Raw genomic sequence first — 18,455 nt, 5'->3', positions numbered from 1 at the left:
TCCGTCCATTTTGTTCTCCCACTCCGTTGCGGGTGTTGGGTCGTGGGTGGTCCGCCTGCTGGGGACGCGTCGGGGACGCGTCTTTGGCCTGCGGGAATCGCCAAACCACGTGTTTCTACAGTCGTACGCTGCAGTTATCAACCACCGGAACCTCACCAATTCCTCGTGAAGAACTGCGAATATTCCGCAAAGAACGCGATGTCGACAAGAGAAAACGTAAGGCAAGTTTCACTTTTTCTGACTGCGCTGAACATTGTACCGGTTGGCCGTTTTCAAGCAACCTGCCTGCTGGAGCCGACTTCAACATCACCTGCGAAGTGATGTAACAGTCAAATCTTCAATCCCTTCTTATTCCATGTACCTAGCTGGAACCAAGATTCGACCTATTAGTCTATTATCATCTCAGTCTATTTCCCTTTCCTTGTTTCCATAGTCATGCAATATTAAATCGCTTCATTACTTGTCTAAGTCCCCAAGTCATTTCCAATTTCCCCCGGTCAACCACAATATAAGAGAAAGTAATGTGCAAGATACGTGTTGTACACACTGAGAATGATCAATGGTAGGGTATGATACCATGGAAGATCATGCGTCAGCCGCCATACGACCGCCGAAATCATACCACCAAGAGTAAAGAAGGTCCATGTCCAGCAGAGTATCCGCATGTTGCGGTATTTGTGGTTCTTATGGGCCTTCGCATCTCCGGACGGCACCCAGTGCAGGTTGATCCCCAGAAGTCGATCTTTGATGGCGGTTAAATACGCGTACGACTGGATGACCATGATATGTTGGACATTCATGCCATATTTGGCTTTGGCCCAGAAGCGGAATAGAAGGAGGCCGTAGACAATCGAGGGGATGGCGAAGGCGAGGTTGTAGTATTTGAAGTACTCGGGACGGAGCCAGAGGAGGAGGATACCGGGAATTGGAGAGATGAAGATGGAGAGAGATATGGCGGAGTAGTACATTAGACCTGTCTTTCGGGTAAGCACGTGCGAATGGTGATGAGGCAATAAGGATCTGACTTACCACACAGGTAGCAGACTTTCTGCATGAGTGACAGGTTCGACGTCCAGAAATGTGGGTTCGTCAACAGCGTTGTCGAACCACGAGCCCAACGCATCTGCTGCGAGAAGAATGCTCGGGGATTGTCTGGACAAACGCCGGTCGCCAGGCAAATGGGTATGTATTTGACCTTCCAACCCCGGTCAACTGCGCCGAACCCGGTATGCACATCCTCAGAGAAACCGATCTCTGCCGTTCCACCAACCGGTTCCAGGGCCTCCCGTCTATACATCGCGTTGCTGCCAACACAGATCGAGGCACCCCATTTGTTCCTGTTCACCTGCACAACTCGGTAGAAGAGTTCCTGCGTCGCCCCCGCTCCTTGCTCCACCCAAGTCTGATCCTCTCGGACTCGGAAGAATTGAGGAGTCTGCACAATTGCCGTCTTGTTATCCGCTAAATGCTCCGGCATCAACTCCAATAGAAAATCGGATCGGGGACAGAAATCGGCATCGAAAATAGCAAAAAAATCGGCGCTTGTTCTCGCAAAGGTCCATCGGAGGTTTCCAGCCTTCTTCAAGCGCGGTCGATCGTCGCGAACCGAGTAATGGAATCCATACCTTTCTGCAAGCAGCCGCACCTCCTCCATATTTCCATCATCCATCACATGTACCTGAAGCTTCCCTTTCGGATACTCGAGCTTGGAAATATGGTTGTATGTGTTCTCCAAGATCTCCAAAGGCTCCTTGCAGCACGGCAAGTAAATATCCACCGTCGGCGCGGTCTTCTCATTTACTGGAAACTCTTCCAACAAGCTGTCGTGTGAGGCGAGATCGAAGTCCTTTCCAATGACGCCGACAAAGTACGAGATAAGGAGGTATATCTGCAAGAGGCCGACGAAAAACCCAAACCAACTGAAAATGACGGAGCAAAGCGCGAACAGCCACATTCCGGCAGACAGACTCAAAAACGCAAGGACCCCGAGTATGTATAGCGGGATTCGATTCGTATGGATATAGAAGTATTTCTCCTCGTCTGTCGGTCCGGATGGGAGGACTAACGGTGGATCTTCGAGGGGGCAGTATGTTCTCCGGAAGGTAAGGTAGATTCGGCGGAAAATTCCAGGTTTCTTCGGTGGGATGTTGTCAAGGTTATTATGCTCTGATTTCACATCGGTCTTCGCCTCCTTCTTCTCGTCTGTTGACGAGCCCGAGCTGGATGGAACGATACCCCTTGTGACAATAGCATCGCCCTTCTCAGGATCACCAGCAAGTGTAGCGCCGCTCATGGCAGCACTTGGCAATTCGCTGACCAGAGTGGACGCATGTCGAAGTCCCGTTGGATTTGCAGCAGGCTGCACCGGTGTCTACGTCAAGGTGAGCGATGACAACTTGACGATGGATATGCGTTACTTACTATCACGTCAATATCTTGACCGTACGAGTGTGGTCTCGTGGTCTGTCCAGCGTTAATCTACATCCCTTGCGTCGAGTTGATCTGTTCTTACACTTCTTGACCACCCTGCTGCGGATCCTGTACCGATCGAATCTCGAGAACTATCACGGAATTCCCAGTCGTAATTTTGGAATGGACCGCCAGTTGCAAACTCCGCTTGACTGATGTTTAAATCCAGAGCCTCTTGCGTCATCACTGGCTGCGACTCTGAAGCTGAATCGCTCGACCGAACCTCAGCTTGGGGATGGGGTTGCCCATTGGATCCTCTTTTCTTCTTGAGGAGACCCATTGGGTTATTCTGGGGAAAGCGAAGGGACAATTATCGAATTCAGCACATGAATCTTCAACTCAAATCCTTCCAAAACGAATGGCACGAAGGGAATCGGCAATTCCTCTTCTCCTACTCCCAGCCAGCAGGTACAACAAGAGGTGGTCGGTAACGAGAGAAGGCTGAAAATTCAAAAAATAGTAAATAGGAATTCGAGCACAGAAGACGGGACGACACCCTAGGATTAAAGATGAACGATTTGCCGCTTGCGGAGACTCCAGTGCATCGGCAAGCCATGCAGTTTGCAGATGTCCCCCCGTCGTATCCCACCCGCTTTCCAGCCACCAGGAACAGTCCGCCTGCACTTGGTACCGGCTTCAGAATATAGCTGCATTACATATGGGGCTATCCGGATACACGATTATCGCTTTGCTTACGGATACGGAGGTGCTTTAATGCAAATAATTGGTAACTCTTAATGACACGAGGAAGTGGAACATTACGGTGTAGTGGACGCGGAAGGAGTCTTCGCCAACGACCACATTTTCAAGCAAGTCTTATCGTGGACTAGAAACAGGGGTACGGAACAAGCTTTGGAGAGCTTCCAACCACAGTGGCTGCAAAAGAATTCTACTTTCAATCACGGTACACTACGTGGACTTCCCAAGGACAGTTTCGTCCCCGGTTCCAAACCTACCGATTCTGTTTACCTTGCCTCCAAAGATACAATATCTCTGAAGGACAAAATAACGCTATCTCCGACATGTTCCTCGAGGATCCTCGAAAGGGGGTGGAGCCGCTATTCTCGGCAGTATGACGCAGTGCCCTATGGAAGCGACGGAACTTTCAGCACTAAAATGCTTCGTCACTTCTCATCAAAGTTACAGGACTGTCTTTACCAAGAGATTGTCACACGACATATGAAAAGCATGGGTGTGTAAGCTCAAACAAGAAACGTATCCTGGTCTGCCAAGACACCAAATACAACCACAGATGCCCATCACTGCAACCCCCCGCGCGCGCCGCATCCCAACCACCAAAGTTGTTCGCTGTTCCTGTTTCTTTGAGTCCTTATCGTTTTAAGCCCATTACGCGGCATCGGGATTTCACATCGGACGGAGAGTTGCAGCTGGTTCGCTAACGGTGTGCAGGATTCGATAGTTTCTCTCGTCCGTCTGGACTGGAGTCTGGGCTCTGGACTCTGGACGGAGTACCTCGAATTAATCGAATGGCCACCCCACCAGCCCAACCATGGAACCCCGGTCAAACCGCCACAGGGAGTCAGCACCTATCCACTACCTAGTCCGTAGACGGTAAGTAAAGGACGCGGCGATCGAGGATTCTAATCTTAGGAACAGAGCTTATTGTTAGTTATGGATATTCCATCGACTGCAACGTGAGGAGGGCGAAACGAATTACCATGGAGCCATTTCTCGTGTGTTCCTCCAATCTGTTCTTACCCCATTGGCTCCTTGCATGAAAAATGAATTCCTCATGGGCCACATCAACGCTCTCACACGACAGCGACGCGGTCCGAGTCCATCGGTGGCTGCGTGTGGCGTTCCGTTATCTGATATGCTGATCCACGATGAGTACACAGGATCGCTAACAAACCTACCAGATCGATACTCGATAGCTCGAGGATGGGCAAGACAACAGACGTCCTTTGTACGCGGAGAACGATGATTTTTTCCTTCCTGAGAATCTTATTAAGCCCTACCGTGAGCTTACTATCTATCGGAGACTCGTTGCTGGGTACACAGCCGGAGCTGTGCCGAAAATCAATAAGGTTTGCGCATTGCCTGTCTTCGGCTATGATTGGCGCGCAGTTTCGGGCTGGGCCAATCGTAAAATGAAGAACGCAACCCACATGGGAATCGACCAATCCGGAAATGAAACGGCAGAGTATGGAACGGCGGTCCAAGGAGCGCCATCACCATCAATTTGGTCGTCAGGTCGTGGCATCAGTGGTAGGGGCTCAACCACTCCACCGCTTCGCGCGCTCCCCGCGACCCCAACTGAACTTCTCCATGCTTCTGTTCTTCTTCGTACCACCCCAAAGCCACGTACGTGTCGTTCTGTAGGACAGTCTTTCGTCATTCCCTAGTTCGCCCGAGACAGTGTACGTCCGCTCCTCCGAATCAGTTGAAACCATCGACTGGGCCTAGAAGTTTGCACCACTTTCCCCTTTTGTGGAGAAAGTGCTCGACACCTACATAGCAGCGTCGTGTTCCAACGAGAGAAGTTGCTCTAGCGACATAGACCGAGACTCCGTAGTCATGGTTATATTTCGATTGAGAACACCACGTCTATCGGACCTAATATGGACGACGGCGTCGATTGCTCTGGTGTCGACTCCGGCGCACGCTGCTCAGGTCAAAGTTGATCAACTCTCTTGTGGGCTGAATGACTTCTACAGCAGCCCTGGCAATGGCTACACAAGTACGGAAACGCGCTCTTCTCCCTGCCGCTCGACCTTTTCGTCCGCCCAGAACTTGAATAAGGACATGTGCTGAATGTTATCCTTGTAATAGTTGTAACCAATGTTTGGAATCCTACGGAGCACGGCGAGCAATGCATGAAGGTACGGTACCACCTCCGACCGAGTCTATCACCTATTTTCGCAGATTTACCGATCTACAGAAGAAGGGAACTACAAGCTCCGTCCCCCTTCCCGCCTGCTGTGGATCTCCATTAACACCTATCTCGCGATCATAGGTTACCAACGAAGGGTCCGCCTTCGAAGTGAACTGGCAATGGGAGACCGATCGTGGCACGGTGCATTCCTTCCCGCATGTCAAATTCAACTCGGACGCGCTACCGACCCCGCTGGCGAATATCTCGGGGCTGAAGCTGTCGGGTAACTGGAGCTTCGTGGCCGGGGATGTCGCCGCCCTGGACTCCTCCTTCGATGCCGCCGGCTTGGTAGCCAACAGCGTCACCGCCAACGTCGCGATCGATATGTTCGTGGACGCGGATCCGGCCAAGTCCCAGAACGAGACCCTGGCCAAATATGAGATCTTGATTTGGCTGGGTACTATTGGGCAGCCGTATCCGCTGGGATGGAACGAGCCGACGTGGAACTTTCAATTGGAGGATGCGAAATAGTATGTTCCCTCACCGTGCCTTCCTTAACTTCTTCATCTACGCCTACCCTGCTACATTTTCTTTACACTACATCGGTTCCTCAATTCTGCTGGAGCCCGCAACGGCATCTACAAGTCTAGAACTAACCTTCACCAGCACTCTCTACCGCGGCACCAACCAACGCGGCACCACCTCCTTCACCTGGTTCCCTCCTATTAACACCACATCCTTCGACACGGACTTCTACCCCCTCCTCCAATTCCTCATCGACAACGATCTCATCGACCCCTCCCTGAACCTCGGCCTCGTCGAATTCGGCCAGGAGGCCTTCTATTCCACGGGCAAAGTGACCTTCGCCGTCAACGGGTATAACATGAACCTCACGAAACGCGATGGCGGGAGCCAGACGGTCGGCACCGAGAACCCGTCGGGGGAAGCGGGTGAGGAGTCGGGCGCCGCTGCGGTGCGAACTGGAGGTTTGGGCGCCCTGCTTGGTCTGTTGGCCATACTATATACGTTCTTATAGTCCTTGGATCTCTTGATTTCCGGAACATATGCATTGGAGAGGAAACGGGTCGGCTAACGCACATCTGCTCGCATTTACAGGCTCGTTTGGATACTTGTCATCTGAACGTCAAGGTACAGCATAGTGGAGTCCGGAGGCTTCGGGGGTAGATACCTGTATCTTCTGTACCTAGACTGGATTCTCTTCTTGTGAATCTCTTCGACATATTGGCTACTTAATACTTCGAATCTACGATTAATCTGCTTACCTCTATCTGCACGTGAACGATGATTTATGGAGTACGGGGAATCGATATAGTTGGACCCGAGGATGCCATGGCTGTTGCTTGTAGGAAACCAGCATGGGATATGGTGCACCACATCACGTACTGATGCCGCAAGGTACACTACAGATGTCTTCGGGTCATGAAGGGCTAGATGGGTCTGTATTTAAATAACTGAATACAAACCGGAAACATGCATGAGCATGCTGCTGTCTCAGCTTCCACAATGCCGTACATAGTACAGATAAATGTCGCACGGCGTTCGTTAAGCAGCCGTTCTCCACGAGCACAAAGATAGTAGGATGGTCTTCAATCGATACGCGTTACCGAGGCCACATTATCCGATCTCGTGAGAATTGCAAAGGGGTAAATTTAAAACGGTGAATGTGTAATTTGGAAAATTTAGAGAAAAAACTGTCCGGCTGAATGATTAATCCCTTCGAATCAACTCCGAGCGCTCGTTGATGCCCTCCGCTCGAGATGCCAGCGTAATCTATTGCCCATGATAACAAAGGAAATCTCAGTGGGAAAAAGTGTATTCCCAATCCGTAGCCATGAGTCTCATCCATAGCCCACACTCGCGTGACGCCTTTCATCAATGTGAACTCCCAAACCCAAATTGACCGCTCAATAAGTGAGCGTGACACACTTGTTGTTATACTGCCCTTTCTTCCCATCCTTCACGATCGTCTCAAAGATCCACTGCCCCACATCCTTCCTGCTAATCGAATACCCCATTGCTGGCCCGTCGCCGGTCTGATCGGGATTCTCCCACCCGACATTCACTTTGTCCAACCCCTTATAATTCCCATCCGTCAGCAGCGTCGGGCGGATGATCACAAACTCATATGCGTGCCCCTTCCCCTCGGTGGGCTGGTTGTCGAAGATCAGCGCCTCCATCTTCCGCTTGTCGGCGTGCGGCACCTGTAGCATCCAGTGGTACAGGTGGTAGATCAGCATCGGCACGTCGCGGCGGGAGCTGGTGCCGGTGGTCGAGATCCAGGACAGCACGGGGCGGTAGGACGGGGTGGTGCCGCGGACGGTGGCGATGGCGGCGAGGATGGCCTTGGTGGCGTCCTCGCAGATGGTCGGGTGGTGCATGGTCACGGGGGTGATGATGGACCATTGCAGGGAGGGGGCACCGCCGAGGCCGAAGACGATGTGGTCGGCGGGCGGGGAGTTGCCGTTGCGGATGGTGGAGAGGATGTCCTCTTGCTTGGAGATGCTGCCTTCGACGACGGTGAGGGCGCCGCTAGCGATGTAGGTGGCGGCGTCGATTTGGTGATTTTCGAAGAGGATCGTGTTAAGCTTGGTGGGGTTGCGGACGACTGGAAGAGGTTAGTGAGAGTTTGGGGAGGAGGGTTGGGATGGACATACGTGCGGTACAGATGTAGCCTTCCTTGAGAGCGAGGGCGAGAGTGCCGTTGGCACAGCCGCCAGTGGCGCCGAAGATGGCCAAACGAGGAGTAGACATTATGATGGCTGTGGAGGGTTGATGATTAAGTGGTCGTGTTGGCGATGAACTTCAGAAGATGGCGAAGTCGAGAGCGGCGAGGAATGCGGTGTAGGTGCTGATGTTGGTGACGAGACGTAACTGGAGAACCAAACCGGAGCGAAATATAAAAGACTTGAAGTTGAAGAGAGGATGTGTTGGTTCCGTGATGTCCGTTTGACTTCCAGTCCAGGTGTTGGATGAAATGCTAGAGTGAATTAAGGAGTTTATGAGTGAATCTGAATCCAGGAACTTCATCCATCGGCGTCCATCACGCATCTTATATGCCAATCTCAATCGCCCATGTCCCTTCATACCGGTGCACAGCGGCGGCACAGTTGTCGCGTCGCTCCTTACTGTGCCGCCGAAAACCAACTTCCGCATGACGATCATGGCTCCTTCCGACCGTTTCAAATGCGGAGTCGCACACATCATGGCTCAGTCGGCATCATTTTCTCAGCTTCATTTTCCAATATAATGCCAGATAGTCCGCGTCGGCAATGCACGTTGAATCTACAATACTTTTTAGTGGGGCGTCAGTCATCGGAGAATGACATGGGAGGAGGTTGTAGGGCAGACATTCCGCCTGCGGACGGTTGAACAATCCGGCGTTCACGAAAGCTTGTATGGTTACTCTACGTCTGTGCCAGCCGGAGGAATTCGACGTGAGGAGTCGGAGGGATTCTGCTCCGTCGGGGAGAATGCAACTCCCGAGAATCTCATTGGTCAGTTGGGCGTGTTGAGCCACATTCCAGCCACATCTCCAACTCCGCCTTCAATTCCGTAGTTAGCATCAAGGATCTCCCCGCGCTACGACTTTGCGATCGTCAGATTCATGCACGGCATTCCGTCCATGGGCGGAGTTGGGCTACCAATCATTCACTCGGGAACCAGGGGAGATGAACGGTCAACGGTACCATTCCGGTTTCCGAAGAAAGAGGAGCTATCTTTAGCGGTCACCGAGATTGTAGGACGCTCGCACGAGGGGAGACCACCCAGTCCTTGTGGACCGTCCAGTGGGGAGGAGGTTCATTTATACTACTCGGATACGAGGCCGTGGATATGGATCGCGAGATCGAATTCAGGAACAGTTGCCAAGTGCTAAGATGTCATGGCGAGTATGGATCAGCAGTCACACCCCAACGCTCCACGAATGGATGCTGTTTCATCGACGTAGATGTTGAAGAGGTCTGATATCTATATCCCGTTTACCAGTACTCCGGTCGCATTGCGCAACTCAATTTCTAAATCTAGAGTAAATAACCACGTTCGACGACAATCCATCTACCGGTACACTCAATAATGTCCGTCAAGCGTCAACGTGCCCGTTTTGGTGATCATGTACTCGTCCACCGCAACCCCCATGCCCGACTCCTTCCCGTATCCCGACTCCTTAATCCCGCCAAACGGACTCTCGGCAGCCGAGCTGTTTCCGGTGTTCATCCCGATCATCCCTGCCTCAAGGTTTTCTAGCAGCCGCCACGTGCGGTCGATGTTCTTTGTGAAGAAGTACGACGCGAGGCCCATCTAGATTGCATGCATGTCAGTCGACTATCCCAGTCCATGTTCCCACGCTGGTGAAACAACGCGGATCACTGGCGGAAGCAGTAAAAGGGGAAAGATGGAAGGTACGTACGCTCGTCGCGTTCGCCAGCTCCACCGCCTCCTCCTCGGTGTCGAACGGGAATATCGCACACAACGGCGCGAAGCTCTCCTCCTGCGCAATCTGCATCTCCTGCGTCGCGTCCAAGATGACCGTCGGCTCGAAGAAATACCCCCCATCGATCTTAACCCGCTTCCCACCCGTCACGATGCGCGCACCCAGCTTCCTCGCGTCCTCCACCTGCGCCTCCGCCTTATCCACCCCCCTGGGTGTCGTCAACGGCCCCATCGTCGTCCCCTCCGTCATCCCATGCCCGACCTTCAGCCCGCGGCTGTAGTCCGCCACCATCGTGGTGAACTTATCATACACGCCGCGCTGCACGTAGACGCGGTTCGCGGTGATGCAGGCTTGCCCGGCATGGCGGAACTTGAGGGCGGCGATTTGCGCGCATGCGGCGGAGAGGTCGGCGTCGTCGAAGATCAGGACGGGGCAGTTGCCGCCGAGCTCGAGGGTGACCTTCTTGAGGCCCTCGGCGCAGTGCGCAGCGATGAGCTTGCCGATGCGCGTGGAGCCGGTGAAGGTGACTTTCTTGACGAGGGGGTGCTTGCAGAGCGCCTCGCTGAGGGCCGGGGTGTTTTCAAGATCGGTCGTCAACACACTCAGGAGGCCCTTCTCGAAGCCAGCCTTCTCGGCAAGGTGGACGAGCGTCAGCACGCTGAGTGGCGTCTCCGGAGACGGCTTGATGATCATCGGACATCCGGCGGCCAAAGCCGCTCCGCACTTCCGAAGAATCATGCTGAGCCTGTTAGCAAGTCATCTCGACCCGACTCGAACCTCACTCACGCGAATGGGAAATTCCACGGCACCAACGCCGCCGCCACGCCAATCGGCTGCTTAACCGTAAACACCCTCCTCCCCGGCGCCGCCGGCGTCGCGACCGTCCCGCGCACGCGCTCCGCCTCCCCCGCAAACCACCAGGTAAATCCAACTGCATAGTCGATCTCGCCGTAAGCCTCAGCGAGCGGCTTCCCAGTCTCGTGGACGAGGATGCGCGCGAGGTCGTCCCTTGCTTCGCGGATCAGGGTGTCCCATTTCATGAGCTTCTGGGCGCGTTCGCGGGGGTTAACTTTGCGGTAGGTGAGGAAGGCTTGGTGGGCGGATTGGACGGTGGCGTCGACGTCTTCGGCGGCCATGTTGGGGGCGGTGGCCCAGACCTTGCCGGTGCCCGGGTCTGTGAGATGGTGAGAAGCTGGCCGGAAAAGAGGTAGGGAGGCCATCGGGATGGAGGGGGATGGAGCGTACCGACGATTTCAAATCGAGCCCCGGACTTTGCTTCGACCCATTCTCCGTTGACATATGCCTGGTCTTTGAACAATGCTTGGCTCTTGAGCTGTTGATTCCATGCTGTCAGCTATATCTGAAGCCTGGCAATACCTGCATTATTGAGATGGGATAACGCACTTCGAAGGGCAACTGGCGGGTTCCGTTCGTCCCATTCGTCCCGTTTGTTCCATTTGTCCCGGTCATGGTGGCGATATCGGCCGGTATGTTTTCCTTACAGCGTACAGGTACAGCACCTTGAGGACAGATGAAAGATGGTAGAGCTGGAGGAAACGCCTTAGGGGATATGAAAGACTTGGGTTCGATGAATGAAACACAAAGTTGAGTCGATCTCTTCTCTTCGACAGAAGTGCACCGGTATGCGGAGAGAAAAGCTGGAGAAGAGGGAATGGCAGGCTAAAGACATCGAACTAAAAAGAAATGGATATCACGACGGAGTGGAGGCGGGGTTCGGCAATAAGGCATTGGTGTCCCCAACTTGAACCCCATATCGATCACATAATCCAATCAAGTGGAACAATTCGAAGGGTTCAACAAGTCTTGGTTTTGTTTAGAGGCGACTCCAGCCTTTGATAGCCGTGATGCGCTGATGCTGCATGATAAGCCATCTCATCACATCATTGTTCACACAGACAGGAGAAGTGGATGTTGTCTCGCTGCATTAGGCAAGTCGATCCGACCTCGAATCCTCCAGAGAAATGTCCGTACTATCGCCGAAGCTGCGCATGAAGAAGTGAGTTGAGGCCTTGAGGAGTTGGAAGAGAGCGAATGGGGGATAATATTGCCCTGTCATCCTCTCAACAATACTTGTGACATGTAGTCCATTGCCAAACCGATTCCTTGAGATGCAGATCGTAGATGTCATTATGCACGAGGCACATTGAGGCTCTGCAAATAAATTAAATTGCATTAAATTAAATCATGCGGACTTGCGGAGCTTGTCTTCCCCCCTCTGTCCGTAATTATTGCCGATGCGGCGGAGCCAGTCCGCTATTCCCGAAGCTTCTGCAACTCAACGTCTCAATAATTCTTCCTCGTCATTCACCAATCTTGGATATCCAACTCCCTTTGTGTTGCTGTGGATGAATGGTTTGCGAATTGCGAGGTGTATACCAACATCCTCACCGACAATGATGTGACCACATTTGTCCCACAATGTTGCGGTCCATCAAACCTCGATTATGCGTCCTCCCACTCTTCACCCACGCATTCCCTCCCAACTCCCCGCATTCCGATCCTCATCCCTCCCGCGATGTTATTCCATATCCCCAGCAATAACCCCCCCCATACTCCCGACCACCACCTCCGCCCTCCGCCACTCACGATGCTACCACGACTACTTCGTCACCAACCTCCCCTCTTCCTCCATGCACCCGGACGGCCGCATCCCCCACCACAAACTCCCCCGTGACAAATCGACCCCCCACGACAAGCACGATGACCGCCACCCCCCCGCCGCCGCCCCCTCCAACATCGGCGCCTCCCGCGAAATGACTGTCGTGCGCATCCCCCTGAAGAGCGCGAAGCACCACTTCGGCGCCGCCGTGTCGCGCGGCTCCCGACCATACAACGAAGACGCCCATCAAGAGGGCACGATCGAGATCCCCGCGTTCGCGAAGCGGCGGCCGATTTCCCTGACGCGGAGCGCGAGGGCGGAGATTGCGGGCCAGGGGACGAGTGCGGATAGTGCGAGTGGGGATCCGCAGGTGTTTTATTTTGGGGTGTTTGATGGGCATGGCGGGGCGGAGTGTAGTAAGTTTTTGCAGGAGCGGTTGCACTTGTATGTGGAGGAGGCGGGGAGGGAGTTTGGGTTGGAGAGTAGTTTGAAGAAGGGGCCGGCGATTACGGGCATCGGCGGGGATTCCGGGAAAGGAGCGGGATACGGGTCGGTGAAAGTGGAGGAAATACAGGAGTCGAGAGATGTAAAGGCAGGAGATGAGACGGCTGCCGTGGAGCAGTCCGACGCCTTAGGCAAAGCCGAAGAGCTTGAGAAAGAACTCGTTAGTTCCTACAAACAGCTCGTTGGCGGTTACTACCGCCGCTTCAAACCCGAATACTTCTCCATCAACGCCGGCGGCAAAGGCTATGTCCTCGAGGGCGAGACCGCTCGACAGCCCATGGGAAATTCCCGACCGGCCACCGCAGGCGAGGGCATCGGAATCGAAACGGTCCTCGAATACGCCTTCTTAAAAGCCGACTACGACTTCATCTCTGCGCAAGCCAACAAAGAAGACGCCGACTCCGTCCTCTCTGACCGCGCCCTCAACGAACACGACATCATCGACAAACCCTCCCGCACCTCCGAACCCATCGGCGGCCCTAAAACCTTCCAAGGCGGCTCCACCAGCAGCATCGCCCTCATCTCCACCCCCAGCCCCACCCCCTTCTGGCACCCGTCCTCCCCCTCCACCCTCATCACCTCCCACGTCGGCGACACCCGCATCCTCCTCTGCGCCACCGCCACGGGCCTCCCCGTCCCCCTCACCTCCAACCACCACCCCTCCGACCCCGTCGAAGCCACCCGCCTCCGTCGCTACGCCGCCACCTTCGTCACCGACTCCTTCGGCGAGGAGCGCATGATCGGCCTCGCCAACACCCGCTCCTTCGGCGACATGAAGGCAAAGCGCATCGGCGTGTCGGCCGAGCCGGAGATTCGCCGCGTCGAGCTCTCACCCGCGGAGTACTCGTTCCTCGTGCTCGTAAGCGACGGCGTGTCCGGTGTGATGTCGGATGAGGAGATCGTGGACGTGGTGAAGGAGGCGAAGACGCCTGAACAGGGCGCGAAGGATCTGGTGTCGTTTGCCGTGGAGGTGAGCGCGAGTGCGGATAATGCGACGGCGTTGGTGGTGAGATTGGGAGGTTGGGAGAGGAGGAGTGAAGGGGGGTTGGGGAGTTTGGGGACGCAGGAGTTGAGGGATTGGAGGAAGATGGAGGCGCAGGATCCGAGAGCGAGGAGGCAGTAGGGGAAAAAGCTGCGGGGTTAATTAATACTTGTGGTGGTTGCATATACGGTTGAAAAAGGGTCAGAATGGCGTTTTCGGGCTTGCGATGTGTTTGTTGGATGAGGGCATCCAAGCATGGTTGTAGAAATAATTGAACTGGCAAGATGTGCACATAAAGTCCGGACATCCCTCATTATTGCAAAACCGGCATGGATGATACCGGCAGTTGTACACTTCTAATTAGCAATTCCAATAATCGTCCTCTCGAATAAGTCTATATTGGTCTTGCTGTTCGATTTTCTGTTCATGTTTCTTGCCGGCTCTCCCCCACCTCTGTCAATCCGACAGGAGTGAAACCAGGCCCGCCAGGGTCGATATGTGGCGGTGCATGTGGGAAATATCAAATGTGGCTGAAAATTTCAGTTCTCCCGCCTCGCCGCACTTTTCACCTCCAACTCCACGAATTGTAGTCCTCTCTTCACACATATTTTACGCCGAATCGACCTGAAAAGCCCTCAAAATGGGCAAACGCAAAGTCGGCGCCCTCGAAAAGGTCGAGGCCGACCTCGTCAACCTGCAGAACAAGATTCGTCGGGACCCGATCTCCTACAGGAACGACTTCCAGAACCAATACAACCAGTATGATTCGCTGTTCTCGGTGATCCAAGAGTCGCCCGCGAACACGGACGACAATGGGCTGGTGTCGCTGCATGAGCTGATCGATATGATTGCGCATGTGGCGGACTGCTATCCCGAGCTCACGAAGAAGTTTCCCGAAGATTTGATGTTGTTGTTGTCGAAGCATCATGCGGAGTTGCAGGTGGATTTGAGGGAAAAGATAGTGGGGAGTTTGGTGCTGTTGAAGAACAAGCATGTCATAACGTCCAATACGTAAGATTTCCCGCCTTTGATATATATGGACTCCGCTGATCGAAGTAGCCTTCTCGACACCCTTTTCCCGATCTTAGTGGAAACACCTAGCAAAGTCTTCCGGTCTCTACTTCTGCAAAAGATTCTGTCCGACCTCCGTTCGTCGAATGCAAAGACGACCAACCATAAACTCAACCGCTCCACGCAGACATACCTCTTCAATCTCGTTGCGTCCGACCGAGAGTCCACGAAGGGCTTATGGGCCGTTAAGATCACGCGCGAGCTCTGGAAACGTCAAATCTGGACAGAAGCCAAAGCCGTCGAGATCATGAAAGAGGCCTCCCTCTCCGACAACCCGAAAGTCATCTCTGGCGGCGTTCGATTCTTCCTCGGCGGCGACAAGGAGCGCGAAGATGCAGCGGACGAGTCGAGCGATGACGAGGACATCGACATCAACCAATTGCGCCACCAGATGCAGATTAACAAGAAATCGAAGAAAAAGGGCCGCGACCTCAAACGGGCCGTGGTGACGGTGAAGAAGAAGGAGAAAAAGAAGAAGAATCAACCGCATATGTTGAATTTCTCCGCGCTGCATCTGCTGCACGATCCACAGGGGTTCGCCGACTCGCTGTTCTCCAAACATCTGCAGCAGGCCAAATCGAAGCTGAACCTGGAGCAGAAGTTGTATGTGTTGCAGCTTGTAACACGATTGATCGGCCTGCATCAATTGCAGATCACCAGTCTATATTCCTATTTCTTGAAATACCTTACGCCGCGGCAACCGTCGGTGACGACGTTCCTCGCGTCGCTCGCGCAGGCCACGCATCAATTGGTGCCGCCGGAGTCGATCACGCCGCTGGTGCAGAAGATCGCGAACGAGTTTGTGTCGGAAGCGGCGGCGTCGGAGGTCGCGTGTGCGGGGTTGAACGCGATCCGAGAGATTTGCGTGCGGCAGCCGCTCGCGATGGAGGAGCCGCTGCTTCAGGATCTGATCATGTACCGGAAGAGCAAAGACAAGGGCGTGATGATGGCCGCTCGGGGTTTGCTGAGTCTGTACCGAGAAGTTGGGCCGAGCATGCTTAAGAAACGCGATCGTGGAAAAGAGGCGGCGCTGGGGCTTAGGAGCGGCGAGTTGACTACGAAGAAGTTCGGCGAGTTTGAGCCGGGTGTGATTGAAGGATTGGAGCTACTGGAGAAGTATAAAGAAGAAGAAGCGCTGCGGAAGAAGGAAGAGTCGGGATTGGCTGAGGGGGATGAAGAAGCTGCTGATGAGAAACGTATTGAGGAAGATGAGGAAGCTGGGTGGCAGAATTGGGATGTCGAAGCTGACGACAGTGACGACTCTGGCGGCTGGATCGACGTCCAGAGTGACGGCGAGGATATCAATTTCAGTGATAGCGAAGACGAACGAGCCTCCAAAAGAAGGAAGACGGCCGAAGAAGCTGCGAAATCCACCGCTACAGCCGCAAAAGCCACTGAGCCGCCGACCGACGCGGCCAAAGAGAAGAGTCCCTCCGAAACGCTCGACCCCGAGCAGGCCGCCAAAGCCCAGTTCTCCAAATACGCCACCTCCCGCATCCTCACCCCCGCCGACCTCGCCAAACTCCAAGAACTCCGCACCCAATCCTCCGTCCTCGGCGAGATGGACCCCACCCACCGCAAACACCACCTCGACCGCGCCGCCGCCCTGCGCGCGAAGCAAATCCAAGCGCATATCGACGACCCGCTGACCGCGGAGGCGATCGAAGCGGTTGGCTCGCTCTCCTCCAAGAAGACGAAAGAGGAGAAGATCGCCGCCGCCAAAGGAGACCGCCAGGAGAAGCACATGAGCACAACGGCGCTGCGCAAGCAGAAGAAGGAGGCGGCGGGGAAGAGCAGCACGAATAAGGAGAAGTCGCGGCAGAAGAATTTCATGATGACGTTGGGGAAGGCGAAGGCGAAGAATCGACGGAGTTTGGTGGATATGAGGAAGAGTTTGGCGGGGCATGCTGCGAGGCAGAAGAGGGGGGGGAATAGGGGGAATGCCGGATAGATTGGGTTAGAGGCGTATACCAAATATATTGATGCATTGGAAGACGGATCTTGTTTATTGTGACGATAGCACTGCTATGAATGACGTGATTACGTCTGATAAGTATTTTGCCAACTAAAAATCACTACCGACTCACACGATTGCCCGGCTTAGGAGTGGATGACATTGATGATAGTTCCGCCTTAACGGCTATTTTAGCTTCATTCTCGGGCGAGATACACCACCCCTACCTAGCTAGCATTCATGCTTCTGGACCGGTAAAACAATGTCAAAATGGAGAGATTGCGAGGCCATGGAGGGTTTCTCATGGCCATAATTCCGTCTAATCCCTTTGAACCTCGAGGTGATTAGTGCCCTGAAGTCTGATCACTGATTGCACTGAAATCGAAGTTCGTGTCCAAATATCTGGTCACGAAGTATTATCACTGGATTTGTTTGTGCAGAATTGGCTTCAAGTTAAATACAGTATCCTTTGTCTTCGTTCTTGGTGAGTTCAGAGCAGGCTTCCTCCTCGCTCAGTAGTAGCTCTCCATCCATCCTTTTTTGAGGAATCATTTCTCGCTTCGGTCTGTCACATGGGCGGAAGGGACCGCCCCTTGGCTCTTTTTGGTCTCAGACGTTGGGCCGAGAGCAGAATGTCTGCTTACGAGAGGTTAAGAATCCTCTCCTGCTTCATCATCTCCCCCCTTTGTCTCCTCCAGATTTGTGCTTTTCCAACCAGTGCTTTGTCGGGGGTTAGTATTCTGGGCATAGGATTTGCCTTACAATCAGCGACCCTTACCCTAGTCTAACGTACTCTTGTATTTCGCGACGGACTCGTTATCATAATTAACATGATGCCATCTGTAAATTCTGGTTGTGCCTTCCCGATCCATCAGTCTCCCCCTCTCGGGTGAGATTGTGCTCCGCACTTTGTTGTCCATGTCAAGTTCCTCGCTGCCACCACCTGGGAGATCTACAATGATTAGTTGACCAGCGTTGACGAGTTAGGCTGTCCTGCTCGGTGGATCAGCGTCGGTGGGAGGTTGGATGGTCGCGGTGGGTTGCCCACCATCGGTGACGGCCTCGCTATAGAAAACGTGCTTCAGCATGTCCTCCGTCAGTCTGAGGTGTTTCATGACCATCTCCCTGTCCGCATCTTCTAGCGCTCTCTTCATACCACAGCTCATATGAGCTCCATCACATTGATTCTGCCTCCTGTGCGCATTCATCTTGCGAAATTCCATCGTCTCGCGCCCCTTGCATAGGTTCAAATCCTGAATGTCGAACTGAGCCTCGAACATAATGCTTCTAAGCGATTATACACGGGAAACCACCACACACACATATCAGGCCGAGCACGAACTCCCGCTCTGAGATATCTAGCATAGCCAGCGATAGAGTTATGCCTCTCGCCACTCGACGTCGTTTGCTGTCACAGATCCGTACACGTTCTGGATTAAATTTTCCTCTTCAAAACAGCTGTGGAAAAGGAAATGATTCCACCTCGTTGATTTAGGCAGCTTCTTAACTCGAGCATTGTCCTTGTTGACGGCTTATGCGTGGTGGTGGCGCTTCGTTCGCACCCGTTTC

The 18,455-nt window shown here is 53.6% G+C and overlaps 7 protein-coding genes across 7 annotated transcripts; 3 read left to right on the top strand and 4 right to left on the bottom strand.

The window, feature by feature from the left end:
• Positions 1-409: 409 nt before the first annotated feature.
• P152DRAFT_160434 (nucleotide-diphospho-sugar transferase) lies at positions 410-2,654 on the bottom strand. The gene is made up of 4 exons (XM_033674012.1): positions 2,515-2,654; positions 2,236-2,359; positions 1,030-2,166; positions 410-973 (listed from the first exon to the last, which is right to left on the bottom strand). The coding sequence occupies exons 2-4, from the start codon at positions 2,291-2,293 to the stop codon at positions 498-500; spliced, it is 1,671 nt and encodes a 556-aa protein (XP_033531198.1). The 5' UTR covers positions 2,294-2,359; positions 2,515-2,654; the 3' UTR covers positions 410-497.
• A 2,601-nt stretch (positions 2,655-5,255) lies between these two features.
• Positions 5,256-6,341, top strand: P152DRAFT_403157 (concanavalin A-like lectin/glucanase; the record flags this gene model as incomplete). Its single annotated transcript, XM_033676692.1, has 3 exons — positions 5,256-5,312; positions 5,447-5,835; positions 5,972-6,341. Coding segments are annotated over 3 exons (816 nt in total), but the record flags the coding sequence as incomplete, so codon positions are not given.
• An 895-nt stretch (positions 6,342-7,236) lies between these two features.
• On the bottom strand, positions 7,237-8,068 carry P152DRAFT_370274 (uncharacterized protein; the record flags this gene model as incomplete). Its single annotated transcript, XM_033675497.1, has 2 exons — positions 7,237-7,931; positions 7,981-8,068. Coding segments are annotated over 2 exons (783 nt in total), but the record flags the coding sequence as incomplete, so codon positions are not given.
• Positions 8,069-9,391: 1,323 nt separating this feature from the next.
• P152DRAFT_461501 (aldehyde dehydrogenase) lies at positions 9,392-9,622 on the bottom strand (the record flags this gene model as incomplete). Its single annotated transcript, XM_033680142.1, has 1 exon — positions 9,392-9,622. One exon carries the CDS (start codon positions 9,620-9,622, stop codon positions 9,392-9,394), a length of 231 nt encoding a protein of 76 aa, XP_033531195.1.
• P152DRAFT_461500 (aldehyde dehydrogenase) lies at positions 9,485-11,296 on the bottom strand. Its single transcript, XM_033680141.1, has 4 exons — positions 11,160-11,296; positions 11,001-11,088; positions 10,542-10,929; positions 9,485-10,494 (listed from the first exon to the last, which is right to left on the bottom strand). Exons 1-4 carry the CDS (start codon positions 11,223-11,225, stop codon positions 9,639-9,641), a joined length of 1,398 nt encoding a protein of 465 aa, XP_033531194.1. The 5' UTR covers positions 11,226-11,296; the 3' UTR covers positions 9,485-9,638.
• A 788-nt stretch (positions 11,297-12,084) lies between these two features.
• Positions 12,085-14,258, top strand: P152DRAFT_160243 (protein phosphatase-like protein 2c). The gene has a single exon (XM_033674010.1). The coding sequence runs from the start codon at positions 12,221-12,223 to the stop codon at positions 14,000-14,002; it is 1,782 nt and encodes a 593-aa protein (XP_033531193.1). The 5' UTR covers positions 12,085-12,220; the 3' UTR covers positions 14,003-14,258.
• A 1-nt stretch (position 14,259) lies between these two features.
• P152DRAFT_160338 (SDA1 domain protein) lies at positions 14,260-16,998 on the top strand. The gene is made up of 2 exons (XM_033674011.1): positions 14,260-14,872; positions 14,921-16,998. The coding sequence occupies exons 1-2, from the start codon at positions 14,502-14,504 to the stop codon at positions 16,881-16,883; spliced, it is 2,334 nt and encodes a 777-aa protein (XP_033531192.1). The 5' UTR covers positions 14,260-14,501; the 3' UTR covers positions 16,884-16,998.
• The last annotated feature ends 1,457 nt before the right edge of the window (positions 16,999-18,455 follow it).

This window comes from Eremomyces bilateralis (genome assembly GCF_010015585.1).
Source record: "Eremomyces bilateralis CBS 781.70 unplaced genomic scaffold P152scaffold_24, whole genome shotgun sequence".
NCBI classification, from domain to species: Eukaryota; Fungi; Ascomycota; class Dothideomycetes; order Eremomycetales; family Eremomycetaceae; genus Eremomyces; species Eremomyces bilateralis.
Note: the sequence above shows the minus strand (reverse complement) of the source record. Positions and strands in the feature narration are given on the sequence as shown.

Bases quoted from the DNA above. Each gene is read 5' to 3' on its own strand.
- P152DRAFT_160434 (XM_033674012.1), bottom strand. From the start codon at position 2,293: ATGAGCGGCGCTACACTTGCTGGTGATCCTGAGAAGGGCGATGCTATT. The intron at 2,167-2,235 runs GTATCGTTCCAT...ATGTGAAATCAG, and splicing joins CGATGCTATTGTCACAAGGG to AGCATAATAACCTTGACAAC. The intron at 974-1,029 runs GTAAGTCAGATC...CCCGAAAGACAG, and splicing joins GAAAGTCTGCTACCTGTGTG to GTCTAATGTACTACTCCGCC.
- P152DRAFT_461500 (XM_033680141.1), bottom strand. From the start codon at position 11,225: ATGACCGGGACAAATGGAACAAACGGGACGAATGGGACGAACGGAACC. The intron at 10,930-11,000 runs GTACGCTCCATC...ACCATCTCACAG, and splicing joins GGCTCGATTTGAAATCGTCG to ACCCGGGCACCGGCAAGGTC. The intron at 10,495-10,541 runs GTGAGTGAGGTT...TAACAGGCTCAG, and splicing joins CCGTGGAATTTCCCATTCGC to CATGATTCTTCGGAAGTGCG.
- P152DRAFT_160243 (XM_033674010.1), top strand. From the start codon at position 12,221: ATGCGTCCTCCCACTCTTCACCCACGCATTCCCTCCCAACTCCCCGCA.
- P152DRAFT_160338 (XM_033674011.1), top strand. From the start codon at position 14,502: ATGGGCAAACGCAAAGTCGGCGCCCTCGAAAAGGTCGAGGCCGACCTC. The intron at 14,873-14,920 runs GTAAGATTTCCC...TGATCGAAGTAG, and splicing joins CATGTCATAACGTCCAATAC to CCTTCTCGACACCCTTTTCC.